An 18,063-nucleotide genomic window follows, 5' to 3' on the forward strand; every position below is an offset into this window, starting at 1 on the left:
TCTGCTTACAAATAGAAACTAAACTTACAGTGACATTTGATCGGGCAACTGTACACTTCACAGTTTTGTAAACTATTTTTATTATAGTTTTTATTAGCTATGTATAGATAGCAATCATCATTACAGGATGATTAATCCATATGAAAAAAAATGATTCACAGTAAAGAGTGTGTTTGCAAAACAATAAGAAAGAATAGAAAACAGCAACAACCAGAAAACATATAAGAACAGAATAACAAATACATAGACAATTAAACTTGGGAAAGAGACTGATTGTTAGAGGTCCATCGAGAGCTGTAGATTTAAAAAGAAAAGAGATTTTAAAAAGCAATAACGGTGGATATGCTGAATAAAAAATATCTGTCCGCCTTCGAGTTGCAAACGATCTTTCCAAGTTGGAGGAATTGCATTCTGTCCCTAACCCATTCATTGGCGAAGACAGGACAGTGAAGTCCCAGTGGAACAAAATTAGACATCTGGCAAGGAAGGTTGCAAAAGACAGGGATTCCAACTTCTGTTTAATCAGAGAAATGTGACTGGGCACAACACCAGCGAGTACTGTAAGTGGAGGGGGTTTGAAGTTTTTGGACTGTTTTAAATCATTAGCAGTGTAAGTGTTAAACTCCAAGGACATCATCCTCGGCAGCACTCATTCCTCATTTTTGTGAAATGCAGTCGCTGACTGGGGCTGGGGACCGAGTTCCATGGGTCTTCAAAACTTTAAGATCTTCCCTTTCAGGCACTTTGGTGTAGTCACTTGCTTTGCCTGACGGTACCTTTTCCTGTGAATCCTGTTCTCCTGAAAGAATACGATAACATAATTATATGTTATCACATAATACGATAATTTCACAGAAAGCATCCAGAAAGACTGACATTAAAATAAAAACTAGACCAGGACTGAATGCAAAACTCTGCATGATTTGTTCAGATTAATAGAATATAACACAAGTCATTGCAAGTTAAGTTGTTAAGACTTCACAACATATTCTTTTCTTACATGCAAAACAGTGCTTTTTATCTGAGAAAACAGATCTGATTATATCCATTAAGTCACATGTGCTGGGAGAAGCAATATTCCTTTGACAGTAATATCAGTGTAAGGTTATCTGATTTCCAGAGCAGAAAGCATTTCAGATAGTGTTCAGCATTGCAAGGAGACCAATATTTGCTATGGAAATTCTTGGTGTGACAGACGTAGCTCTTTCTGATTATTGGTGTAATGAAGGGGAATGTAAAGGTTGCATGTGAACACCGAATAAAGCTCTTCTTCATGTTTTCTATATATATTATAATAATTAATTTATACTGTATATACATTTCAATCATATTTTTTGTATACAGCATTACCTTTCACCTGAATACAATGAACTGTAATTAAAATAAATTTAAATAAAATAAAATACGTAAATGAGCTGAGATAAGGTCATTTGGCTACAAAAATGATTTTAATTCACTTTTGAAATCAAGAGCAACCTAATTAATTTAAGGATTTTTGCCTTTTGGGGGCAGCTGGCATAGTGCAATGGGTAAGCCTTTGAACTTATAACTAACAACTGATGTACTGGGTTACCGCAGTCACTGCTGTCATACCCTTGAGCAAGGTATTTTACCCCTGTTGCTCCTGTCCACCTAACTAAAAACAAGTATGGACCAGCATTGCTGGGGGTATTCCAGCGATAGACCAGAGTCCAGTCTAGGGAGCCGTGTGCTCTCAATTCTGAATACTTATACAGACACCAGGATGGCCTCTGTTTTAATGAGCTGCTGTGGTTCTGGTATGGAGTTGTACCTTTCCTTGCATTTTGTTGCAACATGAGGTATAATCTCTGTTCCGTTTGCCACAGGCAAAGCTTTTAAGATGGTTTATCTAGACTGCTGACTTGAATGAGTGCAAATGAATTGAATTCAGCATATCGACTTTGAGATGGTTTTGCCTGCAATATTTTTATTGGATTAAGTATTCACAAGCCTGCTTGCTTATAGTGTCGTAGGGCCGTTTCACCTCACCAGAAGTTTGGTTGCCTCGTTCTCCATTGCACAATATGGCTCTGCACATACCTGGCAATTTAACCTCTTTTGTGATGATTTGGAGATTTTACACATTACTCTGTACATTTTACTTTCATTGTGGTTTGAAATGCACATTAATGCCAATTCCTTCTACAAATATAGCCTTGTAGTTCCCCTTTTAATACATCTCATAATGTAACAATTTCCACTCTATACTCTTCAGGGTTTTTTTTCTAGACAAACTAATGACATGGCAATAAAACCAGTCAGATTTCACCCAGATTGATATTCAGTATTCAGATCCACAAAAAAAGTCTAAAAAAACATTTTAAATTAATGGAACACATTTCATAAGTTTAATAAGATCAATGTGTTTTGGAAAACTACTTATTGTTTTAACTATATCGCTTTGCTGTATTGAATAATTGTATCAAGAGGCTCATCTTTGGAGTACGCAAAAAGGATTGCAGCAGGGGACAGAATATAAAAATTTAGTATTATAATATTGTCATTTTAATGCAGAGACGGTGTTTTGCCTGATTCATAAAAAATACTACTATAATAAATTTCACAATATGGTGCTATTGAACAGAAATTCCGCTGCATGTCAAATTCCGGTCTCCCCCTTCTGCTTCAATACAGATAAGATGCAGTGGTTGCAAATGCAAATGGATGCATGCAATGCTGCACACATCTTTTTAAGAACTTGACGTTTAGCTTCTTTGCACAAAGACGTTTCTCATTTGGTGTTGGTGTTTCTGGGACTTTATCTTCATCGTGTTCATCCAGGACTGGAGTTGCTTTCTCTTCAGGCCACAACCCTCCACTGAAAACAAATGGCGCTGCATCCACTTTCCATCTACATTTTTTAGGGGGTTGCGTCCAACTGGTGTGGTCTGGCCCTCGACTCTTCTCCCTCCAAAAGCTTCCAACTGCAAATTCTTTCTTCTTTTGGGGCCTCTTCTCATGTATGTTCTTATCCATTCTATCCAGCAAACTTCAAGCAATAGCTCTTTCCTATTTCCACATCAGGGCACTCTACCAGGTCACTGCCACGTCTTCCGCTGGCCACCACAGTCTAGTTTCAATCTCAAGGTAGACGGTGGCTAGCACCTCAGCAGTAGCTCTCTTTATGTTTTCATGTGAAGGTATTCTTCCAGGTCGCAACAGCTGCACACCACAAAGTCTCAGTTTAAGGTAGCCAGTCTGCTGCTAGATTCTAGTGCTGCCACCTGTTCGCTGGCCTCCATACTGTCACGTGCACCTTTCATGATTCTCATTCACTGCATATCTGAATCTATTCGATCAAACTAGATGAAGACTAAGTCATGCATGCTTTTCATTTGTTCATTTGTTCCATGCTAGGTGCACAATCTGCGTGGTTCTAGCAAAACCGCAACCAAACTGATGAGGTTTGGTGAAAAGATGAAAAGATTCACCATGAAAAGATGAGGACAAGACACCTGTATCAAATCCTTCCAAAGTCACATCTACAGAGCCTGTGAGAGTGAAAAATACAATATTAGTGAACACTGCAGTCTGGAAAAAAGGAATGATGGAAGAGGGGAAGAGGTAGCAAAATACATCGTACAGAGCTTTCAGGCACAGGAACTTAACCTACCGTACAGATGAATTGAGGATCTCAGAAATTATTCGTCTGGCCAACACAATATCATAGAAGTCAGAAATAAAACAGCTTTGGTTCGTGTAAATCCAAAGTTAACATTTTCCTGACAAGACGCTCAAGAAACTTACAGTATTGCTTAGCCTATACTGTGTTAAAAGACGGCTTGGCTAAGACAGTGCAGCCTCTGCCTTGGTTTAGTAGCTTGGCAGTATCTGCTGATGGGCTTCACTGGTTTTGAAAGGGGTGATGTCTTTTTGATGTGTTTTGAGGACTCTTTCCTTAAATCTAACTTCCCATCAGACGGATTATGGCAGCATTTTAAAATTAGAACAGTGTGTTTCTAATTCTAAGGGACAGAGGCGGGAGAGTGAAATACAATTCTGACTAAAATAAAGTACAGGAACTAGAAACAAATCAGATGTTATTTTTCACAGCTTCGGCCTTTGGATTTGACAACAAAACTTTCTTCCTGTCCCGTCTGAGGCAGTTATTGTGCCAACATCAGATATTTGTACAGTAGCACTTTTCATCACCACGATAACATACTGCTGCTTTCCCAGACTGCTTTGTTTATGTGAAATGACACTTTGGGGTTTCAGATTTGCCTGTTGTAGCTTGTAGAGTTCAGTAACATTCCACCAAAGAAGAAAAACTGCCTAATCAGATGTCCTGCATCCTGTAAAAATCTGTATTACATTTGTTTTGACCTTCAGGAAGATAAAATAAAGTGTTCCAATTCCTCAGAAGAAAAGCAGTGCTCTGAGAAAATCACTTTTTTTCCACCATGAAGGAATTCTTGCTGAGGAGAGACTGAATGAAGTGCAAGCCATTTCAGTGTTTCTCATTATTGGAACGCTAATTGAAAATGATGCGAAAGATAAGAGTGCTGGCAACTCTCAGCCACCAAATCTGTAAGTAACATAGTGCACTGGTGGGGTCCAAAGAGGTTTTAGGCCAATCAATCATACCTGAGCAACTAGGTTCCTAGCTAATGACAATAAGGCATTAAACCCAAAGATTTTTACTGCAGCAGAGCTCAACTGAAATGAATGTTTAATTTCATATGAAAAATAATCTTTAACTGAACTCACAAGTTGCCTGGTTGGAGTCTTGCAATTGTAATTGTAATCTTAATTTGCATTCAAAGATCAGAGATCTTAGGTTGCTTATAAAAATGGGGAATCTCCTACCCTAAGGTAAAAGGACAGCTACTGTAGTGTAGTGATACTGTATGCCCACCACAATAAATTTTAGGATATATATTCAGTAATAATATTCAGTTATTAGAAGAAAAAGACCTTTTCCTTTGGTCAAGAGTTCCCCGTCCAGGTCCTGGGAACCCGCACAGCTGCATTGACCCCTTATAATAAGTTGAACTCTTTAAATGTTTTGAATTACTATACTGTATTTTTCTTTTTACATTGTTTTTACATAAGAAACGTAAGATCTCCAAACTGCGAGCGGACAAAAAATACTTGCAATGGTTTAAACCCGGAATCTTGTTGGCTCAAGTAGAGATTCGTTTAAATAAAGAGCTCCAGCAGGTGTGCAGTCACCAGGATAATGATTAGTAGCCCCTGCCTTAGGTATCCCCTTTTAACTACTCGTAGATCAATCATCAGCTTTATCTCAGCCAGAGGAATATATTAATTATTTTACTTGCATTGATGGCACGCTGTGAACTTCATTTTATCTTCGTCAACAAATGGAAAAAATCCCATTGTCCCAGGAGATTATACATAGATTTTTTTTAAAAGCGTATGTCAGTATCATTGAAGGTTTATTACCTTTAAATGATTTAGTTACTTCACCAAAAAGTCACCTCTTCACAGAATAAATGACTAATCATTAAAGATGACATAAACATGGCTTTACAACCCAGCTTCTAGGAAGTCTGACAAAATGACCATGGGCGAAAGAAAAGTTGAGGCACTGAACAAAGTCATGTTGGCAGACAGATAAATCTCAGATTTTCCCCCATGGTAGTTTAAATCCCGTTCAAATACTGCGTGTGATCAGCTTACATCAAGTAAGAGAGCTGCAATGGAGTGAGTGTTACATTATTTCTCCCATATGCAAAGATCATGTCTGACTTCACTAATTTCTTACATCTGCCCAGTGTCACAGTCCTACAACAAGTACAATTTCTTCAATTTGCTTAGTGCCACAGTGTGAGAATCGAAGCTACTAAATGTCAGTGGCTATCAAAATCACACACCGATTGTCTGAAAAATCTTTAGCCCCCCTGTAAGCACGGTGACATCAGTTTAACATACAGTACATCACATTTGGAAAAATACCTATTTTGCAATACTTAAGACTGAAAAGCTTAAAAATTGTATTTTTCAATGCAAGAATGGATGAATACTTCCTTTATAGGAATTTCTCCTGCTCTGTGAAAAAAAAACAGAATTGGCTATATAATAATATTGAGAGCAAAATGTTTATTCATCTCTGATTTGTTACATTTGAAAGCACAAAACTGTTTGCTATTCACCCTCTCTTCATGTTTCTTGTGTACTGTATGAATGTATTCTCCTGCAGGATATGGCACAAAGTGGTAATAATGTAAGCTACTTTCTTTTGTTGGTGTGAAGGCAGGGGCACTCAGTCTTGGACCTGGAGTGTCATGGACATTTTAGGCACAAGGAAGAAATGGAAATGTAGACCATTAATTGAGTCATTAATTGAGTTCAGGTAGGGCAAAAATCAGGAAACCATTTGGCTATTCAGAATCAAAGAGTAAGTATTGCTAATTTAATGTTTTGATATTAATTTTGCAGCCAGGAAGACTTCTAACTTCCTGTTATTCCATTCCTATTACCCGTCCAATAATCAGGCTAGTACACCTCCACAAAGTCACTAGCACAGAATGAAAGAGCATCACAGGGTACTAAAACAGATCACTTTCTGATTATACCTGACATTAGGTTGTACGATTCATATTTATTTGACCTTGTAATTCTAGTATTTTTGAGTGAAAACTAGATCTTTCACGTATTATTCCTTATCATCTAAAGCCAAGCAACGTCAACAATCTTTTTTAAATATACCCAGCATGGCCAAAAATTAAAACGATTCTGAGGAGAATTACAAGGGCCTTGCATTCTATATCAGAATTTTCACCAAGAAAAGAAAAGCCCAGTACAAGGCCTATTTATATCTTTTTTGCTTTCAGCTCTAAAATCACAAATCTTTCATCACTATTGCAGCTTAAAGGTACAGACTTTATTGCTGTCCAAGTTCCCCCAACTGTATCCTGGATATGAGGTCACTCCATCCCAATGCTTAACAATGGTTATTGTTTGAAGTAGCTAAAATTCTGCTTCCTGCAGCTGATATGTAAACTAAAACACACAGAACGAGGTGTTTCATATTGTTTCAGGTAGAAAGTACCACTCAAGCAATCCCCTAAGGACATTTGCTTTCCCAGAGTCAGACAAATCTAGTAATAATCCCACAGCCTTAATTTAGAGTTTAGTAAAGAGCACAGGAACTACCAGTGCCATGCAGTCTGTGTGTACAGTTTCATTTAGGGGAATTATAAGAATCTAGCTAGAACTAAAGGAGATAGAGAATTACTGTCACAGACACACTCATACAGTAATTTTATATGGTGTGAAACAGAAAAGGATCAAAATTCAGTAAAGTTCAGTGGAGTTCAGTAATCTGACAGTTTTGTGGGAAGAAATCTCTGAATCAGGAAATCCATGCCTGTATACCCCTATAACACTTACCAGAGGGAATACAGGAACAAAGGTGAGAAACCAGGATGAATGGTATCCTTAGCAATACTTCCAGCTTTCCTGAGAGAGCACGTTTTAAAAAAGTCCACAGTAGAGGGGATCTGTACTCCAGTGATGGACTGGGCTGACCTGATCACACCCTGTAATGCCTCCAAGTCAGACAACGAGCTGCTGCCAAACTGCACTGTAATACCAGACGTGAGCACACTCTCAATAGCACACCTGTAAAATGTGGTAAAGACAGCTGAAGATAGACCTCATTTTTTCAGCTGCTATAACACTGGCAGCAGCACATTTTTCTGACCTTCTAACAGCTCAGCTCACCTGTTCAATAGGAGAAGGTGCCACCATTTCCAATCAACAAGTGAACACTAGCTATGACTCTTCCTATATCATGCCCAGAGATCAAGATCAGGAGAATAACTCTAAACAAGGGCCGTGCTGGAAGATAGATGTGTTGGTGTGTCCTGGGAACCTTACATTCTCACCTTCCTGTGTGCTCATACTGCTGTGACAACATTCCCACAGTACAAACAGGGCCTAGTGCTGCTCTTGTAACAGCAGCTGTCTTGTAAGATACAAATGTAGCAGTGATGCTATGGATGCCCTGTTGGATAATCTTGAGCTCTTTTGAACATTTGTAGGATAAGCTGGGATGACATATGGTATCTGAAGCTCAGATACCAGTGACCAACAACATGCATTTCCAGGCTGTACAAGAGGAGTAGGATAGAATTATGCTGCCTGCTACAAAATATACACATTGCAATGCTTCCTATTGTAGTTCACACTGTAGAGCTCATCACTGTAGCACTCATCAACTCTGTTGTGATCAATGTTAACATGCATTATGATCTTGTCTTTCTGTGATGTCTTTTTAATACAAAGTCTGTTTACCTGCTGCAAAAATACACCTGAAGATGAATATCAGCTGACACCTGAAGAAGGTTCCACAGCCGAAACGTTGTGTCACTTTTTTTTTCAGCATGGAATAAACCTTTACTTGTTCCTTTGCAGCCTACACATGCTGCAAAAATGTTTTGTTATTTCTGCTACTACCTTTGTTAATTCATTGCAGTTCCGACAAATTTCTGTTGAAACTTTCTTTTTCGTAGCATAGATTTTTTTTTACAATTTATTTAAACCTCGGCCACCACATGCATCCAAATATTTAACACTTGCTGACTACTCACTGACACAAAAACCCCATCAGATTAAGAGTAGTTTAACCAAATGGAAAATTAAAGCATTGCATAAAGAGGTGAGATTTCTACAGCTTTCCTATAATAACATCAATCTAGAGCTTTCATTCAAACTGTGTCGCATTCGCCAGTAAAATATAGTTTTCCTCAGAGATTATTGTCCTCCAACTAACATTTACGGTATCATACATCTCTTGAGAAAAATGGCTAAAAATTACCTAAAATAACCCCCTACTTTAGGTTCCTCTGAAGTCTTGGATTGAACATGAATCTGATTTCGCTAGTGTGTGTTTTGGCTATTATTTAGCTATTCTACAAAAGAGTATTATAAAGGCTATTTCAAGGTATGTTTATTTTTTTGGGGGCTTTACCAAATAATTCAGCATTCCTGTACAGCCTGATGGCATATGGCTCCTATATATGTTTTCTAAAACTTGTATAGACATTCAGATGATCAAGACATCAATCAGGATATTTACATATTATTCAAGATTACATTTGGAGGAAAATGTTTAAAAAATGTACTATATCATCTAAAATTCCACAAGAATAAACAGTTTAATCTTTTGTCTTCTGCAAGTCAAATTAATCATCTGCTCTGGTTCAGGATACCAACGGTCCTGTTTTCCCTGGACTGTCCTTCTGGTCTTGGTGTTCTCACAGTGGTTCTGAAAAACATTTTGCCCTTCCTTTTGAAATGCTGACTCAGTTTTGTCCCAGTTCCATAAAAACCTCCGGGGCGGGCAGAGCAAAACACCAACTCTACTGTCACATTTTCATACAAAGCCCTGTGTAGCCCTGAGTTACAGAAAGATCCAATAGCCTCCTGGACCTCACAGTACCAAATACTGTAAATGTCCTAGTTTTGGGTTAATACCAATAATTTAAGTCTAAGGGTCTGCTAAGAGCCTGGGTCATTCCAGGAAAGAATGATCTTTAACGTCACCCAGTGAATGTCACGGACATCCAAAGGGGCTAACCGTGGAGAGCAGGAGAGTGGAAAAAGACCCACATGCGTAGCGGCAGACCGGGAAAAAGGCCCGGGCTCAGCAGTTCAGGAGTCAGGTAGAAACCAATGCCCTCAGGCAGCGGACATGGGCGACCTGGGTGGTTAGGCGGGTTTCAGGACATCCGAACGTCAATGCTGAGTGAGGGCAGAGTGTAAGACCCGGAAATATATAGCCCAAGGGAAAGAGAGGGACCGGAAGGACAGCAGGCAGGAAACTAGGGACAGGACAGAGTAGGAGCACCCTCTGGCTGCAGAGGGCGAGACAGTGAAACCAAGAACCAGATTATTCCACGACAAATAACATCAGATATGCAGCCATACAGAACCTGAAAAACACAAAGCTTTTTTTATCCCAAAATGTATCTCCATCCCTGTTTAAAATAGGAACAAGGAATGTAATAATTCCAAAAACAATTCCGTTGCTTTGGAGCTGAGTTTCTCATTCCATATTGTCCAAATTGTCAGACCATCACAGACCTCAGTGGTGACACACACTCAGAAAAGTGCTTTGCATCTCTGCTGCAGTTTTCAGCTCTGTCCCATCTTTAAAAAGACTGCCAACTGATGAGTACATCTTTGTTTTGATGACCGCCATTTTTTGTTAGGATATACACTAGATGCCCAGTATAGCTGAGGCCAAGATATTTAGAATATATAATACATAACACAGAGCAAAGTGTGGCATAATCTCCTAATCTGTTCAACACAGCTTACTTTATTTCTAAGGGTTTTTTAATTCAAATACTAAAACTATTTACTTTCAGGAATACGAATAGCAAAATAAAAAACAATGTTGAAGCCAGGTGTCCTATCAGTGCAAGGACTGTAGTGAAATCAATTGATGGTTTCTAGGTCAAACTGTTTTATTGGCAGACTCATACCCAGCCACCTTGTCCAGGTGAAACTGCACTTCAGTAACTCCCACAGGATCTTAGACAACTTTTGCGTGATCCCAGTCCTGTTTCTTCTCGCGTCAGGCTAATCAACACTTCACATTCACAAGAGTCACAAGCAGCTTTCTCTTACCAGCTGTACTGAAATGTCAAAATTCATAGAAGAACCCATAGCAATGCCTATGCAATCCATGCAAGTGCAAAAATATTAAAAATGTTTGAAAAGATTTTTTCTCACAAATAATATCACATTTTCATTTCTGCTTCACCTTATTTTGTGTTTGGGTTACACTTATCTGTGCTAACTTTCTGACAAATTCTTATTTCTTAAAGCGAAACACAAAATTGGTCCTTTTTCGTAGAAATGAAAATTGTCTCAAAATCTTTAATTTAGCTTGCATCTTGTTCGTAATTGTCTTTTCTATCAAAAGGAAATGCAGTATTATTTTTTTACAGAAAAAAAATACCTCTTTTGGAATATTTCACTTGGAGTGCATCTGGTAACTAGCAAGTAGAAATGTCCTTATTATGTATAAATTAATACAGAATCATTTAGCGGTGTCCAGTCCCCCTGTAATGGAAAAAGGACCCTTATCAGCAAGTGTATGACTATGCTATCTTGCAAAATACAAAGCACGTTCTTGATCAACTTGTAAAACATTAGAGAATTTAAAGTGGATGTATTCATTTTCTCTAGTTCTCTAGTACAGTATGTTTTAGGTTCAGTAGTAAAGAATTGTGTAGTAAACTCAGGTCTCTTAACTTATTCTGCTCTTTAGCTGTACCTTCAGTTAGTAGCTCTGTTATACAACACAAAAGACCACTGAGAAATGTCCACAGCCCGTGAAAGGAGCCTTTGTTTCCAACACTGTTTTGTTAGGAAATAGTTGCTATTTAGGTCTCCAAGAGGGAATATAAAACTGTGCTCACCTAATCAAACAGACTGGTGAATGCAAAGGAGACCAGTTAATCCAACAGTCTGAAATTCCATGAGCCTGCTAAGAAAAACATATCTACATAAAGGTTAATTTACTGCCTTTCTAAATCATAAATCTTAAAATTACAACAGTCTGTTGTTTTCAATGACAGTGTGCACCAGTATGTGAACTAATTTTTATATCAGGAAATATTACGGAGAAGACTTTTGGTAAGAAACAAAACAAGCCACGTTTTTCAGCAAAGGTGACAGCGCTCAATTAACAGATGTACATCTGATGTCACCACCTACAGTATACTCATTTCATTACCTCTGATTTTGCAAACCATATGCAACACATCCCAGATTCCTGGTGCTTTTCAAGTACATAAGGGCACTATGGGAGCCAGACGCTGCACATATTAGCAGTACATTTTCCAAATATGATAGCAGGTCCTTCAGTACACCTTAAGCCTGAAATATTTTGATACAGAGGCCATAAATCCACTGTGGAATGTTTAGATTTGAATTAGCCTATAAGGCAGAGAAATATAAGAAAAAAACATTTTTTTTAAAATATTTTGTCATTGCTTAGTAGGGTTTGTCTTATGAAAAATCCTGATTTTTATTTAGTACTATTCACAGAGACCACACCTTGTCTTAGAGTACCTGATGAAAAAATCTGGAATATTTCATGTGAAATACAGGTAGACCCACAATGATGTGGTTTAGCTGTGGGGAACTTCATGTTGCTATGCAGCAGTAACTCACTGTGCAGTAGCAGATTAAGTTTTGATTGCATGCAATCCGTATAAATAGGCTTTTCTGTAATCCTTCACTACCAGTTTGGCTCCTTGAGTAAAACCCCTTTTATACCAGAAGTAGGCATAAGCTAAAGGATCTACAATTTTCCAGACAGGCATTTAGGAATGTTCTAACGTTGTTTAGCAAAGACAAATGTGAAAAAAGGTATTTGATAAATTAATTTTTTAGATTTCCATTTTTATACTCCCCATTCATTCTGGAATGAAGGCAGTACATTTGGTCATAACTAATATAGGTAATGTACAGTAAACTGTAAATACATCTTTTAACAAAAGGGTAGAGTGAAGATAAAAATATAAAACTTAAATAAATGTATGAACTTGCAATACTGGTATTTCTACCTTTTGGTACAGCACAAATACATATTTAAATTCATACTCGGTAACCTTTTTTAAAACTTTTCTATAGTAATATAGAAACAGTGAAAAATATTATTTGTGACACTTCAGTATTCTTCAGTGCCCTGTCTGAGAATTTTATTTGTGCCTTGCTTTTACTCACTTCTTCTCTTTCATGAGAAAAAAATATGAGGCTTCAAGGAAGGCAGCCTGACCTCTTCTGTGTTCAATTACAAAACATTGTGTACGCCGTGACTTCCAGGCCGTGGAGATTGGGAACATTCAATACAGACATTAAAATGTTTATGAAAAACTGGGTGAGGACATCTGCTTCTACTCAGCAGATAACTTTTAGGCCTTGGTGAATTTAAGCAAGAAATGTACATAGAGAATAGAAGGGCATAATATGGTTGAAAAAGAAAAAAAAGAGTTTTCCTTGTAATAAATCTGATTTGTGTTGTTTTTAACAACTAAGAATTTTTTTTTTCAGGCTCTGCTTTTACCGTATGTAAGAACTGTAAATTGTGGCTATACAATAGCAAAAAAAAAAACTTGTTTAAGGAGTCTGCAGCACTAATGCATTAAAAAACAATCATAAAAGAAAATGACAAGTCAAAGCTTTCAAATTTTCCTATATTGGTAATGTACAAATTATTAACAAAAATACAATTTTGACTGGGTTGGTATCTCTGCTTCATCTGGCATTAGGTTGTTTACACTTCTTGTCTAGACAGCTTTATTCTTAAGGTTTGGAACAATTGTATTATACTTATTGTATTTATGTACAGTAGTTCTTGTACTTATGAAGTTGTCCTTGGGCCAAGAGTCAAGTAAGAATGAAGGAATAAATTAAGACATAGATGATCAAAAGGTTTCTAAGAATCTTGGTAAAACAAATGATAGAAGAGAGCTTTCTGTCTTATTCGTTTGGAAAATTGGATTTCCCTTGTTGTAGAATCTGGAGAGTACGATTGTGTGTTCTATTTTAGTAATGTCTCTACGAATGTCTTCATTCGTAGTGTAACAACTGTATGTTGTGTAATAATTATATGTCATCCAACAAAGGTCCTTCCTATGTTTTTCACAAAACACCTTTGTGCCCTGAACCAGGATTCAATAGTCCTGTCAGATCATAAAATAGATACTGCATATAATAGAGACGAAATTTATGAGAGCTTTGTGTGGCACAACGATGCCTGTACCACCAACCGGAACCCCCAGAAGCACAAATGCAGAATTCTTTATAACACGGTTCAATGTGCACCATCTTAAACTGGCTGGATTGGTTTGCATATTAGGGGTATTAGAGGCTTCCGAAGACCTCCAACCCAGAGTTTGAAAGTGGAGATCAATATTTGGATATGGGCTGTAGAAGATGCTGCGCCAATGACAAGGACTTAAGCCACCTTTAGCTGGCACGACAAGTGCAATAGAGTGTATTCACCATTGATTGTCGAAGTGTAGAGGGTTGGAAGGGATGCCTGTCACGCCCTCTGCAGCCAGAGGGCGCTCCTTCTCTGTCCTGTCCCTAGTTTCTGGTCTGCTGTCCTTCCTGTCCCTCTCTTTCCCTTGGGCTATATATTTCCAGGTCTTGCACTCTGTCCTCGCTCAGCATTGACGTTCGGATGTCCTGAGACCCGCCTAGCACCAGGTCGCCCCACGTCCGCTCCCTGAGGGCATAGGTTTCTATACGGCATTCCTGAACTCTTTGCACTAACGAGCCCGGGCCTTTTTCCAATCTCGCCGCTACGCATATGGGTCTTTTTCCACTCTCCTACTCCCCACGGTTAGTCCCTTTGGACGTCCGTAACAATGCCTTTACGAGATGCATGTAACTGGTAGTGGAAATAGTGAGGTTTAAAAGACTGTTTACGTAAATGCGTTATACAAAGAATTCCCTGACCTAAGAAGGTCATGCAACATACAGAGGAAGAGATATTGGACTGTGGTATCAGAAATCCTATGTTTCTAAAGGGGGAAGCCTATGGTCTTGACTGAATTATAGAAAAATTGCAGTGTGCAGTAAGATTTGGTTGCAGATAGAGACCAAGTGAGACATCTGGGAAGGTTTGTAATACACAGAGATTTAAAGCACTCTTATTTAATGTGTTGTACACTGTATAGCTATGAAAGAGTGGATCAGAACACATTTTGGCTCCAAGGATAACCCCTTAATAAGGAACAATGGAGATTACTATAAAGTACAGATTTCAAAATGCTACAGAGGAAACTGAAGAGATTCATGAGGTCAGGGAGTCACAAACATTTTCTTTTCCAAGTAAACTTAGTAGTACAAAGATGTTACTGTATATTGGAGGCATGGTTGAGAGGATAGTTGGCAGACCTTAAGAGACATATAGCACAGTGTAGTTTAAAAGCTCACATTGAATAAGAAATTCATAGAAATTGACTTAAAGCACCCAAACTTGGATGATGGCTAAAGGTAGAACTGAGGATGAACCCTAGAGATGCAAAGAGGAAGACTGATTTTTTTCCATGCTGAAAAGGACTCTGACAAGACTGAAAGAGTTCTAGAAGGGAAAGCAACAATTAATAAAAAAATCAAGAAAGATCCAACTTATCAATGAAGGAATATGCAGCAGAGTGGTACTGTTTAGGTGAGGAGAAAGAGTCAAGGACTGACACCGCACCAGTTGGACATCAGCAGGTGGGTCAGGGGTAGGACGGAACCTGTTGTTGTCACACCAGGCTGTGAACAGGGACAGTGAGGGCTGTAAACAAGGTGAACTGGACCCAGAACAGACTGATGCCATGTGCTCACATGACTGAAGGAAGCAGAAGGGTGAATTGGGGAAGGGGAAAAAATTAAAAACAGGCAAGGACCGTAGGTGCAGTTAGTTGGACTCTCAAACAGAAAAGAAAGGAAAAGGAGAGAGTGAGCGGACTATAGGAAAGAGGAGGCAGGCGAGAGGAAAGCAAGCAGAGATTGTGTAAGGGGTGTTATGAGGGCAGAGATTGCAGAAGAGATAGAGGGTGGGGAAAGAAGGGGAGCCATGATTCTTTTGGAGCTCCAGGAGAGAGGTGACATCAAGAGAACTGGAAGAATGAGCAGACATTGTGGGAGGTGAAAGGGGAACTGTTTTCTTCCAAGTTGTCCAATATGGCAAGAACATTACTTCCATCCTACCATGGAAGAGGCGAAGAGTGGTTGGATCACTGTGTCAGGCTGTGCTAGGAACAGGAGCGAGATCAAGGAGATGATGAGGTGGGAGACAGGCAGGGAGTGTAGGAGAGGGGCAGGAGCAACAAAGATAAGTCTAGCAACAGCGAGTATGAGAGACGGCTTCTTGTTTCCTCAAAGCAATGTTCTACTCAAAAATGCATAGCTCGCAATATGCAGATCCAAACATGATATCTGATCATTCTGGAACAGGTATATTTCAAACATTTATTTTTATATTAGTGTGACATAATTCCAAAACACTTACTCAAATACTTGGGAAAGGTATAACAATTGCTGTATACCAGATGCCTATTCTTTTGTGTTACTGTAGCTTTGATAACCCTGAAACCACAGGCCTTTGTTTCACAACAGAGCTTTCTCTAACGGGAGAGAGGTGGTTTTGAAATATTTTCATTCCTTCTGCTCATTTTTGGTCTTTAGACTTCGTAAGCATCCTTTAATGCTACAACAGTTGTTTTGACATGCAGAACTCTTGATGTCTTATTCACTCTTTTTAAATCACCATTTATGTTGAAATAAAGTGTGTTACTTAGAGAAAGGATGTAGAAAATATTTAATGTAAAGATTTCCTGCATAAAGCTGCATCTCAGCAGGGGCACTGACTTTTTAAAATATATTCCCTTTACGAGGGGAGTCCCACACAAACACACCTATTGCCCCAGGGCCCTCTGAAATATTGATAGGTTTGTGGCAGCCTTCTGAATAAAATGCAAGTAGATCATTGGCAATGACAAAGAACTTTTGACCATAAAACTTTCCTTAAGGCCAGGTAGATTTTTTTTCTTTGGCATTAATATGCATCATATAGGCCCAGTGTTTGCCTTCTCAATCCTGTGTATTTTGTGGGATAAAACATGTAACATATATCTACTGGCTAAATTTAATTTAAAAATAACATAAGCAGAACAAGCCCCTCACTGTGACTAATGCACCATGAGACCCCTGTGTTTGATTAATTGTCTAAGAAAAGATAAACGCGATGGTGTTCCTTACTTTAAAATATCAAAATGCAGTGATAAAACTAAACCTTAAATCTATGCAACCTAAGCAATAGTCTTCTCATTTTATGCTTTTATAATAGAATGTAGTATGTACTATATGCTTTCACATGCAATTGCTGTAGCAGGGCATAGAAAGGATCTTTGAAAGAAAAAAAGATTTCTTGAGAAACTGCTTCTCTTATTACTTTATTTATGTGTTTCTTTTTAATACCTCATCTGGAACCTGTCATTTTCATGGGTGTCCTGGAAGTCTTCTATGTGGACTGTATACTGAGGATCACATCCAACATACAGATATACTAAAAGATAACTGATGGTGCTTTACAAATCATACAATATTAATCTGTATTCTAATCACAATTTAACATTTAAACTAGCATTCACGTAAAGCATGCCACAGTAAGTAGCAATACTGCTTACAGAAGTTAATAATGTAGACTAATAAAAGTAGATAAATAAACTGCAAGATGATTTTCAGGCTTCTTAGATTGTCCCTAACCCAAGCACTGAGGCAACGCAAGAACTAACATGAGCAAAAATAAATGTAAATGCTGAAACACCTTGCAGACCAACTTGTTTTGTAAGCCTTGTATCACCAAGCAGGTGACAGCATTGTATGGGCATAAAAACATTTTAACTGAAAGTCTGAAGCAGGTTTGAGTATTGATGAAACTGACAAGCATTCATGCTGATGTACCTGGGACAGGGATAGCTTTGAAAATTTCAAAATAAATGGTGGTCAAACTGTCTTGGTGTACACACAAGTCCAGCATCATGATATCGGAATTGTATCCTCACAAAAATGATACCTACTAACTTGGGCGTTAAGTGATCCAATGTTTTGTGAAAAAGAGTGATGAGGCTTGCACTTTGCCAAGCCTATAATGGCCCAGGGTAGGTATGAGCCATAATGTCTTCACTGGGCCATCACCTATTTGGCAAAACACTCCCAGATGCAGCTTGGAGATGGTACGGAGCTTCGTAGTTATAATGCAAACCATGAAGTGTATTTTTGCAACCTCTAAGGTACAAGTCTGAAACTGGTGTGTGGGTAATGAAAGTTTCTAGTTGGTGCAACGATTCCCAAGACAACAGTAGCTTGAATTTTGAAATCCAAATGCAGGTCAGGTGACCATCATGGTTTATACAGAAACTACATTTTGCCATATGTTAATCGTATCATCAGTAGGGTGAATGTATTTTGCCAAGTAATTGATAATACATACGGGAAAAATATGACAGCATATATTGACGTCTTTTAACTCTTTTGTCCTTCATAATGCTTCAC

General features: G+C 38.3%; 1 protein-coding gene and 1 long non-coding RNA gene across 2 annotated transcripts in view; both read right to left on the bottom strand.

Annotated features, from left to right (window-relative positions):
• Positions 1-501: 501 nt before the first annotated feature.
• bcat1 (branched chain amino-acid transaminase 1, cytosolic) overlaps positions 502-18,063 on the bottom strand; it is a 69,121-nt gene continuing 51,559 nt past the window's right edge. The window contains exon 11 of the mRNA XM_015352047.2: positions 502-799. Within this exon, the coding sequence (XP_015207533.2) occupies positions 713-799 (87 nt within the window). The 3' untranslated portion in view covers positions 502-712. The remainder of the gene's footprint in view (positions 800-18,063) is intronic.
• On the bottom strand, positions 10,920-11,884 carry LOC107077969 (uncharacterized). The gene is made up of 3 exons (XR_001478946.2): positions 11,738-11,884; positions 11,421-11,488; positions 10,920-11,061 (listed from the first exon to the last, which is right to left on the bottom strand). It is a non-coding gene; the product is annotated as an uncharacterized lncRNA (long non-coding RNA).

This window comes from Lepisosteus oculatus, chromosome 7 (genome assembly GCF_040954835.1).
Source record: "Lepisosteus oculatus isolate fLepOcu1 chromosome 7, fLepOcu1.hap2, whole genome shotgun sequence".
Classification (NCBI taxonomy): domain Eukaryota; kingdom Metazoa; phylum Chordata; class Actinopteri; order Semionotiformes; family Lepisosteidae; genus Lepisosteus; species Lepisosteus oculatus.